Source organism: Pteropus alecto, unplaced genomic scaffold, assembly GCF_000325575.1.
Source record: "Pteropus alecto unplaced genomic scaffold, ASM32557v1 scaffold71, whole genome shotgun sequence".
NCBI classification, from domain to species: Eukaryota; Metazoa; Chordata; class Mammalia; order Chiroptera; family Pteropodidae; genus Pteropus; species Pteropus alecto.
This window is the reverse complement of record NW_006433024.1, coordinates 8,162,815-8,178,296: the sequence shown is the minus strand read 5'-3', so window position 1 is coordinate 8,178,296 and position 15,482 is coordinate 8,162,815. Positions and strand designations below refer to the sequence as shown.

Here is a 15,482-nt window from a genome sequence, read left to right as displayed (position 1 = left end):
TAGAAACAGAAGCCAAATTGTATTTGGTAAATTCCGAGTAACTATTTGTCCCTAAATTGCTATTTCAAATAATAGAGCGGCCCCTCGGGCAACACAAACATGACAAGTGGGTCATGCGTGAGAAGTAATAGGGATTGGGGAGGTCTGTGGCACATTGGAGGCCAGTGTTGCCTGATCTTTTGATTTTCTAAGGAAATTAGAAACCCAGAATTTTTTTGTATGGTATCTCCTGATTTCTAAAACTTAATTCATTTTTTTTTTAAAATAAGACACAGTCGAGGGCTAACTATAATATATCTGTGGGCCAAATGTGGCCTACTAGCTGCAAGATTCTGGAATCCTCTTTCCAGAAGTTTAGAAGTGAAATGAGAAAGCATCTCAAAGAAGAAGAAAGGTTAGGGATTGTTTAGGATTGTATGTGAGGGGCGTGTGTGTGTGTGTGTGTGTGTGTAGGGCAGCTTATTTTTGTTTCCTTGGGGTGGGTAAACATAAACTCACTAAGGAGGAGGCTTAAATAGAGAGTGACATCTGGAAAAGGAAAATGCCAGTGGGAATGGGAGGAGTGGGATTGAGGCCAATTATTAGAAAGATGAGAAGATACAAACAGACAGAGTGATAGGAAAGTAAACATGAAGAAGTAAAGGGAGACTACCGTGAGGTAGAGGACACATTGTATGCCAGTTGGAGAGTCAAAAGGAGACTGGGAGCTAGACAAGAACCTGGAAAAGTTTTGTAATGGCTGCTTAGAGAATAGTCAGTGGCAAGGGTGTGGGATGATTAGAAATGTAGAGTAGCAGTGAAAACCCAGTTGACTTTCATTATCCTTCAGTTTTTAAGTGAGCATCTATTTGTGTGACACCACTAGGCAATACAGATATAATAGAAGAGACAGATTAGAATAAGACTTAATTGTTGCCTCCAAGAGCTTATGGTCTCACTTATGGTCTATAGCTCTAACTTGAACTGATGGGCTAGTTTGCAACATATATTCATTCGTTTGCTACAGTCATCACTTTGCCATATCTGTGAATTATCTGTACAATTATTTGCTCAATATTTTTGTTTAAATCATCTCATCTATATAAAAATAGAAAAGTGAAAATAGAAATGAAAAATAGAAAAACGAAGCTATGTATCATTACTTGTGCTGTTATATTGTATTTTTTTCAAATATGTGTTTTTAAAACATATAAAACTGACATTTTGCCAAAAGTTCATCTCTATTTCACCTAACATAATCTTGTATATCACCAATAGAATATATAGCATATGTTGGGAAAGATGGAACTGGTTAGCTGTATAGTTCTTTAGGTCATTAGAAGCAAGAATTTTTCCATGCCGGAAAAATTGTAATATGGCTTTGATTCTTTTATTCAGGCAGGTCGGCTTCCATGGGTTGATCTGAGTAAAATGAATAAAAGCAGGCACCTCTTTGACAATTTTAAAATGATACTATTTGAATACCAAGAAGTTTGGAGCTTCACTGCAGAGCCTTCCAAATTAATCTAGTCTGTAAAAAAAGCTAAAATGCCATCAAGTAACAGGAGATTTGTCAGCTGCCCTGCTTACACTTTTCATATAAAACATAAAGGTTGGCAGATTATAGATGAAAGGTCAGTTCAGCAGAAAAGAAAATATATCAGACAATCTCATAACATAGGTAACAGAAAATGGAAGTCGGAAACTACTATTGGATTCTCGGAAAGAGATGAGTTTGTTGGCAATGTGTAAATATCATCACTGTTTCTGCGGCTGTTCATTTTGGTGGCTACTTCTTTATGTCAAGTCTCCAAATTTGATTTAAAAGACACCGAGGAGTCCTGTCTTCCTGAGGAAGATTTACTTTGCAGCAGTTTTACTTTTTTTTTTTTTTTAAATTGGTCTGAAGGGGAAAAATGTACTTCCTTTCCCTTATTTCCTAGTCTCACCCGTGCCATTTCTGAACCAAAGCTCTAAAATGGAAAAAGCAAGAAGCCAAGCCCTCTTGCAAGAGCAGTGGTGCATAAAGAAATGGTTTACAGTGAGTCTATCATCATGAATGATTAAAAGGGAACCGGGCAGCTACAGCGTGACTTGTACAAATAGAGTTGCTGAAAGATTCACGCTGGTAGGACCTGCTTGGAACAGATTACCGTCCAGGAAAAATGTTTCAGCCCATTCTGGTCTTGGGAGCACAGGTGAATCTTGGGGTGAGCTATTAAGCCGGTAGGGTCATGGAGCCATGATATTAGAGTTGTGGGGCATCTCACAAATTGCCAGTGTGTGCAGTGCTGGGAATTTGCATCCTGTTAATACATCTTTCATCTGTATTTTAAGTGCAGGGAATTGTGCAAAATATCATACTATCCAAGTAGCTTGCAACGTAATCACACTCCTTACTGCCTTATGCTAGTGAAAATTGTAAACTCGCATAAACATGCATTTGAGAGAAGCTTCCTGTTTTCCATGAGCTGTTCACCTTGCAAATAACTGAGAGCAAAAGCATGTCACACAACATTGTGGGCTAGTAGTCAAGGATACCCATTGACACTTGGCCACAGTATTTTCAATTTCATTGTTCTACAGTGTTATTCTCTGTATACTTTCATGTCTCTCTTCAGCCTCCCCTATATATATAATTTTATTACTGTTAGAAACCTAAAAAGTGAAAGCTAAAGAAAAACCAGTAGCGTCTCAAGGCATATTCCGGCAATCTTAAAAATCGCTTCAGTGTTAGCAGATAGGTTTGCAGCGTGCTGCTGGGATTGTGGACCTTACAGTGTATTCTCTGTAGTTTGCATTGCTAAGATCTAAATGGATTTATGACAAAATTTGCCCCTCCCCCCAAAATATAATTCTCTTCCCCACTAAGCTTCATTAATTAAATCATTGACTCTGACCTGCTGGTAAGGACCAGTTCTTACAAGTGTATCCAGATTCCTGCTAGTGGTAACTTTCATTCTTCCTGGAATAACAGGAAACATTAATTTTGCATTGCATCCAGGAGTCTTGGGAAGCTGGAATTATAGGCACCATTGTCCTGCCCTATTTCCTCTCAAAAATAAAATGAAATGAAATAAAATAAAATGAGCAGCAGCCCAGCGGTAAGGCTTGAGGGATGGATAATGAAAATGAATAGAAAAGGGCATTAATTTCAGGATGGGGACAGCTGCCGGGCACTATCTCCCTTTGGATTTTGGTTCTTATAGCATCACGGTGAGTTATTAATATGTATGATCCGTACTTTATTCAAACATTATAAATCTATGCAGAAGTCTGGTGTTTGGGTTTTCCTTTATAGCTTTCATTCTTCTTCCCAGAATTATCTCATTTTGATCGGGAAACTTTTGCATAAAAAGCACACATCGAGAACTCACATTTCCATACCATAAATATTAAAAGGGGGTTAAGCTTTACAATTTCTTTTCCCATCCCCAATGGATGGAAAGTTAGCCTTCTAATGGGGGGAGGCAGCGTTATTAATGTTTTTTTTTTTTTAATTTATAAGCCAGAAGATAAACTTTAACTTGCAGTATGAAATTGTACCATGTAGTTTTGAATTTATGTAAATTGTGGAATGCTGGGCTATGCCATGTCTTTTGTATGAGGGATATACTAAAAATCTAGCAGTTATCTGAGTTGTTAAGAATAGTCGGTCGGCTTATTTTTTTTTTATTAAAGTGTAGATGGCATTCGATATTATATTAGTTTCAGATGTACAACATGATAGTTCTATATTTATATGCCTTACAATGTGATTGGCTTATTTTTTGAGGACCAAACCAAGTCCAGACCTTTTTTAAAAATCGTGATTAAAGTGCTTTTTGCTGGATTCATCACAGCGTGGATTCGGCACAGTGAATCTGTAGTATACAGAAGAGAGAAATGGAACTAGAAAACTTAATGTCTTCTTAGTAGCTTTTTAGCTTCTTAGCAGCTTTCCATCTCCTGTTTATTGTCATTTTTGTTAGCATAAAGGAGTAGTCATAAATTTTGGTTCCCATGGAAATATAAAGGAATGCATGAGCTATTTCATTTGTGTATACCGTCTGCTAATCACACAGTCTCGGCGGCTGTTCTTCATAATGGGAAATGAACGTGCTAATTGGTGCTCTCTTTTCTTATTTCAGGAAACCTGCCATATGAATATAAAATAGTGATTGCTGGGAATCACGAACTGACATTTGATAAGGAATTCATGGCAGACCTTGTTAAACAGGACTACTACCGTTTCCCCTCTGTGTCCAAATTGAAACCAGAGGACTTTGACAACGTTCAGTCCCTCCTGACAAACAGTATTTACTTACAAGACTCCGAGGTAACAGTGAAGGGATTCAGGATATACGGTGCACCTTGGTAAGTGTTCATTCCAACAGTCTTCCCCTCCGTTTCTTTCCCGCTCAGGACTAAGAAAGCATGTTGCAGACTTAGGTGCTTCAAATGAAAAAGATAAGGCTGAACGAAACATTATTGCTGTATTTCCAGCATAACACATAGTCCGGCACTGCTGCAAAGGGCAGTGCTTGTTTTCATTGTGATGCAGATGTGTTTAGGCAAGTAGGACTTTAGCAGATGTGCGTGGGGCTGCATGGGTATTTGTGGGACACAGCAGGACTGGAGGGACCATCACCACTGTTCCCTTTCAAGAAGATTTAGCTACTCTGAACATTCCACCAGCCTTAAGTAACTCATTTCCCTCTCATTTTATGGTGGAAGCTCTCATAAAATACCTTTCTTAGATTAAGGTTTCTCAATTCTGGCTACATATCAGAATCATCTGACCAACTCTGAAGAAATACAGATTTTGAAACCCTATCCTCTGAGACTCTGATTCTCCTTCCTGAGGTGAAGCCCAGTAATCTGTTTTTTTTTTTTTTCAAAGCTCCCCATAGGAGAATGATGCACAGACAGTTTGGAAGTCACAGATTGAGAGCTCAGTACTGGAGTTCTCAGCATTGAGCTCTAGAAAACTTGAAGCAGGTGCATATTTTGGGGAGCTAGACAGGAAGCATTTTGATCTTGCCTTTATCAGTTGTTAATTGTCTGGTTATGAAGAAGTTAATTCAAAGAGGATGAGCCTCAGTTTCTGCATCTCTAAGAGGGTGAAAATAATACCTACTTTAGAGGGTTATTATGAAATTAAATTAGATGATGTTTGCAATGGATTTAAAAGAGTACCTTGTGGTTTGCTTAATTACCGCTCTTTCTGGTCTCGGCTCTGCCACTAAGTATTTGTGAACTTGAACCTCCAAAGTCAGTTTTTTCATCTTTAAAATGGGACTGTTAGAAGATCAGTATAAAAGAAGTCTTGGATTTTTATCTATCTATCTATCTATCTATTTATTTATTTATTTACTTTTTGAGAGCTCCATATTAACTTTTACTCACCCAACCTGGAAAAGTATCTCAGTCCTGCCCTAGGCGTTGCAGATAAAGCTGGAGGAGGACAGAATAAATTCAAATTGGCCACCCAATTCAACAGTTTACTTTGTCCTCTGTAGAATAGAAAGTTGAGATATTTTCTGTAAATATTTTTTTCTAGCTTTACAGGAAGTGCATTTGTGTTTAAAATCAACGTGGCAATGATTGTGAACTCTTAATTGAGTCTTTACTTTATGCCAGGCACTATTTTAAGTCCTTTATGGCTATCGTCTCATTTTCTTTAAAATACCTTTAAGAAATGGGTACTATTAGGATTCTCATTTGGCAGATGAGAAAACTTAGACGCAGAAAGGTTAAGTAACTGCCCAGGAATCACACAGATACTAAATGGTAGCGTTCTAAGTGGAGTCTGATGACAGTACAGGACATGGCACAGGTGGTGGTGACGATGGTGGCGGTGGTGCAGTAACTGGTGGTTATCGTCTGCTGTGGTTACATCCAGCTTTATTAACGTATGTTGGTTAATTTTTTTATATGTGAAAAGGTGGTAAAAGGCAAAGAGATAAAAACAAATTAGTTTTATCACACAGAAATCTGAAAACAGATCTCAGGGTAGTGTAGGATGTTGTTATGAGCGTTTGTGTGTAAAGGCAGGAGGGAACGAGCTTTTCCAGCTTTACGGCCTGTTTCTTAGTGACTGCCTTGTGTTGAGGAATGTCCTCTGGCAGAGAAGCTCTACGTGGAGTTACGATCATTTTTTTCAATAACTTCAGATGATTTTTGAAAAATCTTCAAAGGGCACAGAAGATTGAAGGCTCTTCCTGAACAAGCAGGACTTTGTGAGATCCCTGGATTGATAGTTGCCAAAATGATGACAGCAGACAAACTTCCTCCGTTATCTGAGCAGATTCAAACATGTTTAGGATCTGGTTTATCTAAATCAGATGATGGCTATGATGAATGAGGGAGTGATTTTGGATCCTGGGCAGATCTTGCAGCATTTCAAGAAATTAAAAAAAAAGAAAAAAAAAAGAAAGAAAAAGGCATAGTAATTTAAATATGTGATGCGATGGGGGATAATTCGTTTTTGGTGGTGGTATAAACTTTGGGCAAAGTTTATGTCTGGGCTGGATTCATATCATTCATAAATTTTTAATTTTAATATTGAGAAGGATGGTAAAGTCAAAAAATTAGGCAGCATTAGTCATCTGAAATGTTACCCTGAAGTTCTCTTTATACATAATTTGTTGGGATTTCGAACTGTTTCTTGCCTAGCACCTCCTTGTGATGAGGGAGATCCTTACATGGAATTTGTCTCACCCATTGGAATTGTTGCTACTTTGTTTTTTGGCCAAGAATAGAGAGGTTGATGAAAAGGAAATTTTAGTTTCCTCCTATATTTTGGAGGCATCAGTAGTTTAGATCTCACCATGTAAGTTCTTTTGTTAAAATTAATATTCCCAGGACTGCTCATAATCTGAACGATAATTTAAGAATGCCTATATTAGCATTTCTGTGCAGAGAGGACAGATTTTCCCAGCTCTCTCACTTATTCAGCCGTGGGACCTGGAGTGATTTTCTGAAGCGCTCCATACATCTGTTTTCTCATCTTTAAAGTGGGAGATAGTAACATTACTTCCCTCACATGGTTGTTAGGAAGAAAAATGTGTTAATGCATCCACAGCATGCAGAAGGCTTCCTGGCATAAAGTATTTGAGAAGTGTTAGCTATTACTAATATATGCTTTACACCTTTCTCCACTTTGAATGAAGATTGTTGTACTTTGAATCTGGTGGGGTGGGTTCTAGCTCCAGGTTAGCCTCTGCTGATTGGGTGACATAGGCGAATTACTTAACTTCTCTATTGGTAAAAACAGGGGCAATGAAGTCTGCCCAAGTCTCTCTCATATAGCACTTAAATGGCCATCAAATCAGAATCTTCAAAGAGTAAACATATTTGCGAGCATGCTTGATTCTTTTAAGGTTTTGTACAATTTTTAACCTCTCTGACTATTAAGAATTTGACTAGAAGCCAAGCTACCACTTTTCTCCCTTCAGAAGTTAGGTTTTTCCATCCCTGAGATTCGCTCATAGGTGAATGCTTACTTAGTAACTCATTAGATATTGCAACCCTAAAATAATGTAAACCAAAATTTAAGTTTGATTTCCATGCTTTTCCAATGACTTTTTTGGAGGAAATAGTAAGTTCTGATTAGGTCATATTGCTAGTGGTTTTAATTTAAAAACAAATCAACATAACCTTGATACTAAAGATTTTCATTCTGTTATAAGTTTCCCAAAAGTAATTGCCATCTGACCAGGAAGTTAGCTGTAACTCATGTATGTAAAAAAATGTGGATCGTGACTTGGTCTCAATATAGAAAAGGAATATTAGCCCATATTCATGTTTATAACGTGTAGCAAGGCTGAAAGCTTCCGAAAGATCAGAGAGAATTAAAGCAGTATCTCTTAATTTACAATTTAGCAGGAATTTGTATGCAGAAAATAACTTACAACACTCCAGAGTATTCATGCATGTTTACAATTGGAGTGCACTGTGGTCCTTCTTAGACTCCCAAGGAAGAGGATTTGTTTGTGCTTTGGTAGGTCTGGGAAAATTCGGTGGTCTCTATCGAAGAAGTTGTAAGTGGGATGCGTTGTCCTTGGAAGAAGCGCAAGTGTTGACGTATTCCTAGAGGCACCCCTGCCTCAGGAGGCCTTATGGCAGGTTCTGTGGCTTCTGTATGTATCCTTCACCATCTCGTTTTTCCAAGAATCTTGAAGAAAGGAATCAGGTGTGATGTGTTGTCATCTTTGGGAGTAGCAGTTCAGTCACATTTTTTCTTAACTTGTGCTGTTATGTTTTTCTTTCCCTCTTAGAGGGACAGAAGAAGAGGGTCTTGAGTTTCCAGGCAGTTAGGTCTGCCCAGGTCTTTGCTGTCACAACAGGAAAGCTTGTGGATTTCTCGTGTCCCCTGAGTGGATACTCTCCGCAAGATGAGTCCTCATTTCCGCTTTATGATCACTCTCAGTTCTGTAATGTCTTTTCCAAGATCTAAGTACGGTTAGAAAGAGGAGACAAAATTCTAATCTGTCAAATATTAGCCACTGTGGTAATTAACTGCCTGTCTGGCCAAGGTAGAAAGGAGGTGGAATTTTAAAGTCATCTTTGTATTTTTGGTTACTGATCTGTAGCCAGCATTTTAGTGCAAGCAGGTTTCGGTAAACTCACTGGTGGGACCTGGCATTTAAATATCGACTAGACCCTTCTTTTTTTTCTGATTTCGACTGCTACTCTTTTGATACTAAGATGCTGTGTGGAAAAAAATCTAGGTACTAACAAATCAGCAGCCACACTGTAAAAACTAAAAAGTCTATATTTCTCAGACCTGAGCAGAGCAGTTGTATTGTCCAGCAACAGCCTGCCCCTCATTCCTCTGTTGAACAGAAATGCAGAGCTGGTCTCCCGTGGCTTTTAATGAATATGAGTGGGGCTTTCCAATGTCCAGGAATTTGATCTCTACGCTGACCACGGGGTCAGGAACAAAGAGCATGCTTTTTCATGTGAGAGTAGACCCAGGTGTAATTTGTCAGATTTAGTAACTGTGGAGGAAGTGCCTTAACTTCTGCAGCAGGAGAATTAGATTGGGCCTAGGCAGTGTCCTTCTACAATGGCTGAAATAGCGAGGGAAAGCCCATTAAGATGCATTTTCAAACAAGTGTGAGCAGGATATATTTGTTCCCCCTTCATTCTTCTCCTCATTTCGGATCCTAAAGATGTTGAGTTCATTCATTCATTTAGATGTAATTTTCTCAGCATTTTTCAAAGTAGGAGTTAAATGTTGATTGTGCCCTCTGCAGCCTTTACGATGTGCTCGCATACCAATAGGTACAGCGATGCTCACGTTGCCTTGTTCTGATCAGTGCGATAGTACTTTATGTTTACCCTGTCAGAAAAACTTCAGATGCTTTTATTTCCAGTTATAAGTTTTGTAATGCATCATGTATTTTGCTGACAATCTTCAAGTTCTTGAAATAGCAAACAAATTAACAGCAGACATTGAGTGAGAGGATTAGAAAACCAATCGACAACTCCTATGATAGAATTCAGATATGGGGATGGGTGGTATGAGCTCATTTATTTTTTTTTCACAGTCATACTTTGTAATTAACTTAAGCCAAAAAAAAAAAAGAAAAAAAAGAAAGAAAGAAGAAGAAAGAAAGAAAACATCTCCACGCTCAACAGGAAAAGTATTTTCACACTAAAGAATGAGAACTATACAAACAATATTGGTTCTGTACCACGTTCTCCGGCTTGTATTCAGGAAGGTTCAGAAAGGTATTGGCACAGAAAAAGGTTGTGTGTGTGCGTGCGTGTGCGTGTGTGTGTGTGTGTGTGTGTGTGTGTGTGTGTTAAACAAATATGCACTCTGCTTTTACATGATTCTGTTTAAAGGCCCAGGCTATCATTTCATTTTCCTTGGCTCCGGACCCGTAGACTCTTCCATTATGAAACCTATGGCTGTTCTGCCTGCTCTAGAGTTTCAGGCTCTGTTTACATTTTTGCCTGTTTCAGAATGCAGCCAACTGCTCTGAAAGCCGCACGGGATCAGATTCACTTCTGGTTTAACAACTGCCCTGTTTATTTGAAAAAGGAGAAAGCAAATCCGATCACTTTGCTTCCTACCTCCCATTGATAGACATATCAGTAAATAACCAATTTGAAAGCCAGTTTATGCAGAGCTTGTGATGTTAGATCCAGCTAGTCCCTTTCTGCACACTCTGTCCAAACCTATAAAGCCTGTTGTGGTACCTTTATCTGATGTGTGGTGGTGGTTATGTAGACATATTTGGCATAGAAGTGTTCATGTGCATTCAGTTACGCTTAATATCAGCCATCGGCATAACTTTAAATTTTTGCCCGCATGTGCATTCTGAGAGACAAACTCCAGTAGCAAATGACAATAATAAACTTACATTAAGATGGCATTGCACTCAGAGAACTTTCGCATGCGTTACCTCATTTGGGCTTCACAACAATTCTAATTAAAATTTAAAAAATTCTAGTGTGTCAGACACACTTCCAGGAAGAGATCTACTGCGGGGTAGCGGATTGGGGGGAACCCTGTTGAGCCTCGAGTTTCTTTCGCAGTTTGAGTTTGGCATCTATAGTGTTCTTCCCCAGCTAAGCCTCAGGTACCCCACCAGCCTGACCAAATCTTATTCGGGTTCACGGCAAGAACCCTCTGCGGATTTGCACGGTGCCTACTCTATTAGAAGCTAACTAAGTAAATCTCTAAGTGGATTCCACTTGATGGGAAAAATAAAATTCTAAACATTTAAGATAAGCAGAGTTAATAATAATAATAATGACAATAATAACAGTCAGCATTTACGAGTGTTTATGTGTCATCTTCTACTCAGCATTGCTGCCTTTTGACAGAGAAGACCAAGACAGAGTTTTCGACAGAGAAGATGACTTGCCCAAAGTCACAGAGTTAGTTTGGGGAGTGATAGTAGAATCAAGTTTCTTTGCTGAGTTCTTTAGACTAAGCCAGAATATCCTAGTAACCACAGATGTCTCTCTACTCTTTGACCTGCACTTAGAAGATGTGGCTGTTTCCAGCTACTCATCAAAAGGGCTTACAGAAATCCAGGCCAGTACTTTTCAGGAGCTCTCACGTTTAAATGGTAAGAAGCTTGCAGAGAGAAAATAGGAATGTCGAGGGGACAGAACAAAGGAATGATCCAGTATCTTTTATATGGTGTGCTCCAGAACCTAGATGTTTAAAAATGAAACACCTACATTTCAGTGTGTCATAAAACAGGGATCAGCTCATTTTGGTCTTTCCGCTCCGTGGAGACAGCTTCCGTTTCCTCTGTACACCTATCACAGGGAGCAAGTATTAGGCGCATGTTGCTTTTCCCCTCTGAAGCACCAAGTAACAGGTGAGAGAGACAGCAACCCTGAGTGTATGCACCAAGAAGGAAGTGCTGGCCATATGCTCCCACTGAAGTTGGGCATGACGTGAGCCCAGGCACCTAGCCACCAAGAAGACCTGGGCCTTCACACTGAGCCCTAACTGGCTGGCTACTGAATGTTCTTTCATTTTTTTATGTTACATTGACAGGCTGCGTTTAACCCAGAGTTGCTGCTGGTGAATAGAAGATTATGCAGTGGCTATAAAGCTCCATGAGGACAGGAACCTGCCAGCTTTGTCCTCTGTGTCTCCCCTAGGCTAGCCCACTACTGGCACACAGTGGATGCTCAGTCCACATCTGCCGAATGAATGAATGAATGAATGAGGGTAGTGGTGGTAGAGATGTGTCTATGGCTGATGGAATGAAGGTCTACATGAATGAGACTTCCAGTTGCAAAAGGAAACTATTTCCAATACACGACTTACCATAGCCATGCATCGATAAGGAGGAATAGAGATGGTAGACAATAATGAAAGCACACAAAGTGCTAAATTATGTCCATGAGCTTCATAAACATATCTAGATCCTTCTTGAATGTTCAGAAATATGGAAAGCATAGCAGCATCTCTCTAGGTGAATATGGTTTACTAAAGGTGAGGAATGAGAGCGGTTGGACACACTTCACTTGAAGGCAGTGAGAGTTTTCAAAGAAAGGCTCCGACAGTGTTTTTAAGCTCTTAATTGTCCTTTCTTTACCCCAGATGCCTTATCTCCATGTAGTGAGCAGCTATGGAAGTTTCTGTTAGCCTTGGCCACTGCCTCTGTAAGCTGTAGTAAAAGAAGTGAGCGCAAAAAAAGGTAGGAAGTTAGACCAGGTGGACCTGCAGCGAGTCCTTTGAACGTTAGAAACCTGTTATCAAATATTTGATATTCTCTTTCCTCAGTGGTCGAATTCTTAGGGTTGAATGAAAGTCACGTGGATTCTATACCATTTATTTTCAAGCTATTTGACAAACATCAATTTCTCATTTTTTACTCTGAACACAAAGCGTGATGTGAATTTCTCCAGATATTTCCAGATAGTCCATTGCGGTCCCCTTGATGGTCTTGACCCATATTTGCCTGGTTTTTCAGTCACTGCTGCTTCTCTGCCCTCCTGTGGCGCACTTCTCCCCTATAGCGCAGATGTGTTCATGAGTAAGTCCAGGTAACTATGCGGGTTCCTTTGATCCACCCGATGATCTGTGACGCAGATGAGATGGGCTTTGGAGCACATAGTGAGGAGGTTGCCACTTCCACCAGGTGCTCCCCTGCTGCCAGACACAGCCTCTGCATAGCCAGCCTCAGGACGTGCCTTCTGCCTCTTGTGATGAGTATCCATGCTGCCAAAGTGTTTTACAGTAGAGTCATGATTCAAAGCCATGCCGTATTCTGTGCCGGACAAGGGAGAAGCCTTCTGCCCTTCTAGGCTGTTCTGTGAGGGAGCCGTCACTGAATGACATGACTCACTTTCCTAAGGATTCACCTATAAGCCCACAGGAGGCTTGTTGGGAGGCAGGCCAAACCATGTTTTACTCAGGGACATCTCTCTGACAATGAAGTTTTTGTTGAAACTGGGTTGAGCTCTTCCTACTGATTCCCTCTACCCTTAAACCATCAGTTCCTCAGATCAACAAACTTCTGGGTGTACCCTGAATGGTCTGATCCTCAGACTAGACATAATTTAAACGGTTGCAACTCTGCTGTACCTACTGAAGGGGCAAGGCAGTGTGTGATATGGAGGCCGCAGTCTTTGGCCTTTAAAAGCAGCGGCCTGCAGCGAGCTTGAGTCTCAGTTTTATCACTCAGAACTCATATTCCTTCTTAAGCAGGTTATTTCATCTTGCACAGTTTCATCTGTCAAATAGGTATGCAAATAATAATAACTACTATTTATTGAGGATCACCCACATATAAGTATTTTATATAACATTACTTTTAAGCCTCACAGCAACCCTATAAAGAAGGTAATATTACCCCCTTTGGGGAGAAAGTAAAATTGAAGGTTATAGAAGTTAAATGACTCACCCAAGGACACTCATTTCCTAAGTTGCAGAACCGGAAGTCCAACCCCAAAGCCTTTATTTTTTTCACTATTCAGTAATATTTTACGGGGATTAAAATGTGATGATGCACGTTAAGTTCCTGGCACTCAGTAAATGATCAGTAAGTATTATTTTCTTCCCCGAAAGGTAACAATTGTGTACTTTGGTAATGGCTAATTTTTTTTTTATTTTGTTTGTTTTCTTTTTCCTTTTTTTTTATGATGGCATGCCAGGGGAGAAGGGGAGAAGCAAAAACGGCAAAAATGAGAAATCAACTAAGAAAAAAAAGGTTACTCTTTTTCATGTGTGTGTGAGTGTGTGTGTGTGTGTGTGTGTGTGAGAGAGAGAGAGAGAGAGAGAGAGAGAAGGGAGGAGGAAGAGAGAGGGAGGAGAGAGAGAGAGAATTTTTTAAAGTAAATATCGTACAGTGCATGGCAAATTACTTATGGTCTGGATAAGTGGAAACCATTTAAGAAAGGAATCCCATATATTGGCTGCATCCGGTCAAAAGACATGGAAGAAGGGCAAATAAATGTCTGTTAAATGAAGACATATGGACATTTTTAAGGTCATTTACATGAATAGCAATTTAAAGCTATAAATAACACTTCTACTGCATTTCCACCCAGGAAAAATAAAGATAATCTTGGATCGGGATTGTAAATTGAATGTGGAATGTTCCATGAGGGCTGTTTACACAGGAAGTTAGTGGCAAATTTGAAAGTCTCTGGGTTAGCAGAATGTGTCTACGTTCCATAAGAGCAGAAAAGATGAGTTACAAATCTGCATTAATTCAAGAGATTTAGGAAGACCGTTTTGCTGTAATATTAGGAAAGATCATCTTGGTTAAAGTGTAAATAGAGTTACTATGACTAGTAACATCCAAGTATGAAATTTACAGCGAAAAATGAAAAGCCAGTGAAGAGAAGCACTTGGTATGTAAAAGGCAATTTTTAAAAGGTGGTTAAGAACTAGCCTAAATTTCTTCCCAGGATAAAATTTCTCAAGACAGCATCAGAAGGGGCTGGTTATATTTATTGAGTATTTTAGATACTTTCAGACCTATTGTCCGGCATGGTGGGTTTTGTATAGACCACAATGACAACAAAAAAGTGGTACTAAAATTTCATAAAATTTCATATAAACCTATAGTGAATCAGCATGGAAGACTAAGTAAAACCAAGGCTATGTTTGTAAGGGAAAAAAACAGGTCAGAGTCAACACATTGATTTTCCATTCTTTCCTAAAACTGGTTATGAACTTCTTTTACATATTATGTACAACATGATGACCCATAAAACTGCCTCTGATGCCTGCCTGGCTTAATAACTAAAGATTACTGTTTTTCTCACTATATTTCAAACTACTCTATGTATTAAAATTTGGGGATATATCAGTCTGAACACAATCCAGTAAGATATACCAAACGCTCGTTCCACACAAGGCTTCATGAACGATGGGAAATAGCTTGGAGTACCTTGCTTCTAGAAAGATTATCAAACGCAGTAACTAGAAAAAAATAAAATATTTTTATTGTCATAATGATTTGGAAATCCAACCTTTAGCCATAATCAAGCCTCTATTTTTATTTTGAATGAAGAATCAGTAGAAAAAGGCTTCTTGCTTTGATCCTTTCAGTACAAATAAAAGATGCTCGACTAAAACCTAATCAAATTGTTGATGGCAAAACTCGTTGGAAATATGCCACTGGGCAATTATTGGCCACCTCTCCACTCTTTTACTTACTTTCCTTTAATGTTTTGACTTAAGGGGAAAAAAAACTCTGAAAAAGGAAGTTTGAGAAACTCAACTTGTGGAGTTTGCTTTTGCATTATTTAAATAGATTAATACAGAGAATGCACTTGAGAATGAGAATTTTAGGTCATGCTTATGATGGCTCTGTTTCTAAACATTCTTTCAGACTTCCGATTTTTTTCAGATGAAACAGCAAAGACTACTTTCTTTTCTTATCCGAATTCAGCTTCTCCCTTAAAAAAAGATATAATTCTTTAAGGAGAAGTATTTACTTGTTGGTCCAGCAGAATGAATAGGAAAATGGGAAACCTGAGAGAGAGAGAGAGAGAGAGAAAGAGAGAGAGAGAGAGAGAGAGAGAGA

General features: G+C 39.1%; 1 protein-coding gene across 4 annotated transcripts in view; it reads left to right on the top strand.

The window, feature by feature from the left end:
• The window catches only part of MPPED2 (metallophosphoesterase domain containing 2), a 164,860-nt gene that overhangs the window by 77,910 nt on the left and 71,468 nt on the right, over nt 1-15,482 (top strand). For all 4 annotated transcript variants that reach the window (XM_015586314.2, XM_006907996.3, XM_015586312.2 and 1 more), the window contains exon 4: nt 4,110-4,335. In XM_015586314.2, the coding sequence (XP_015441800.1) occupies nt 4,110-4,335 (226 nt within the window). The remainder of the gene's footprint in view (nt 1-4,109; nt 4,336-15,482) is intronic.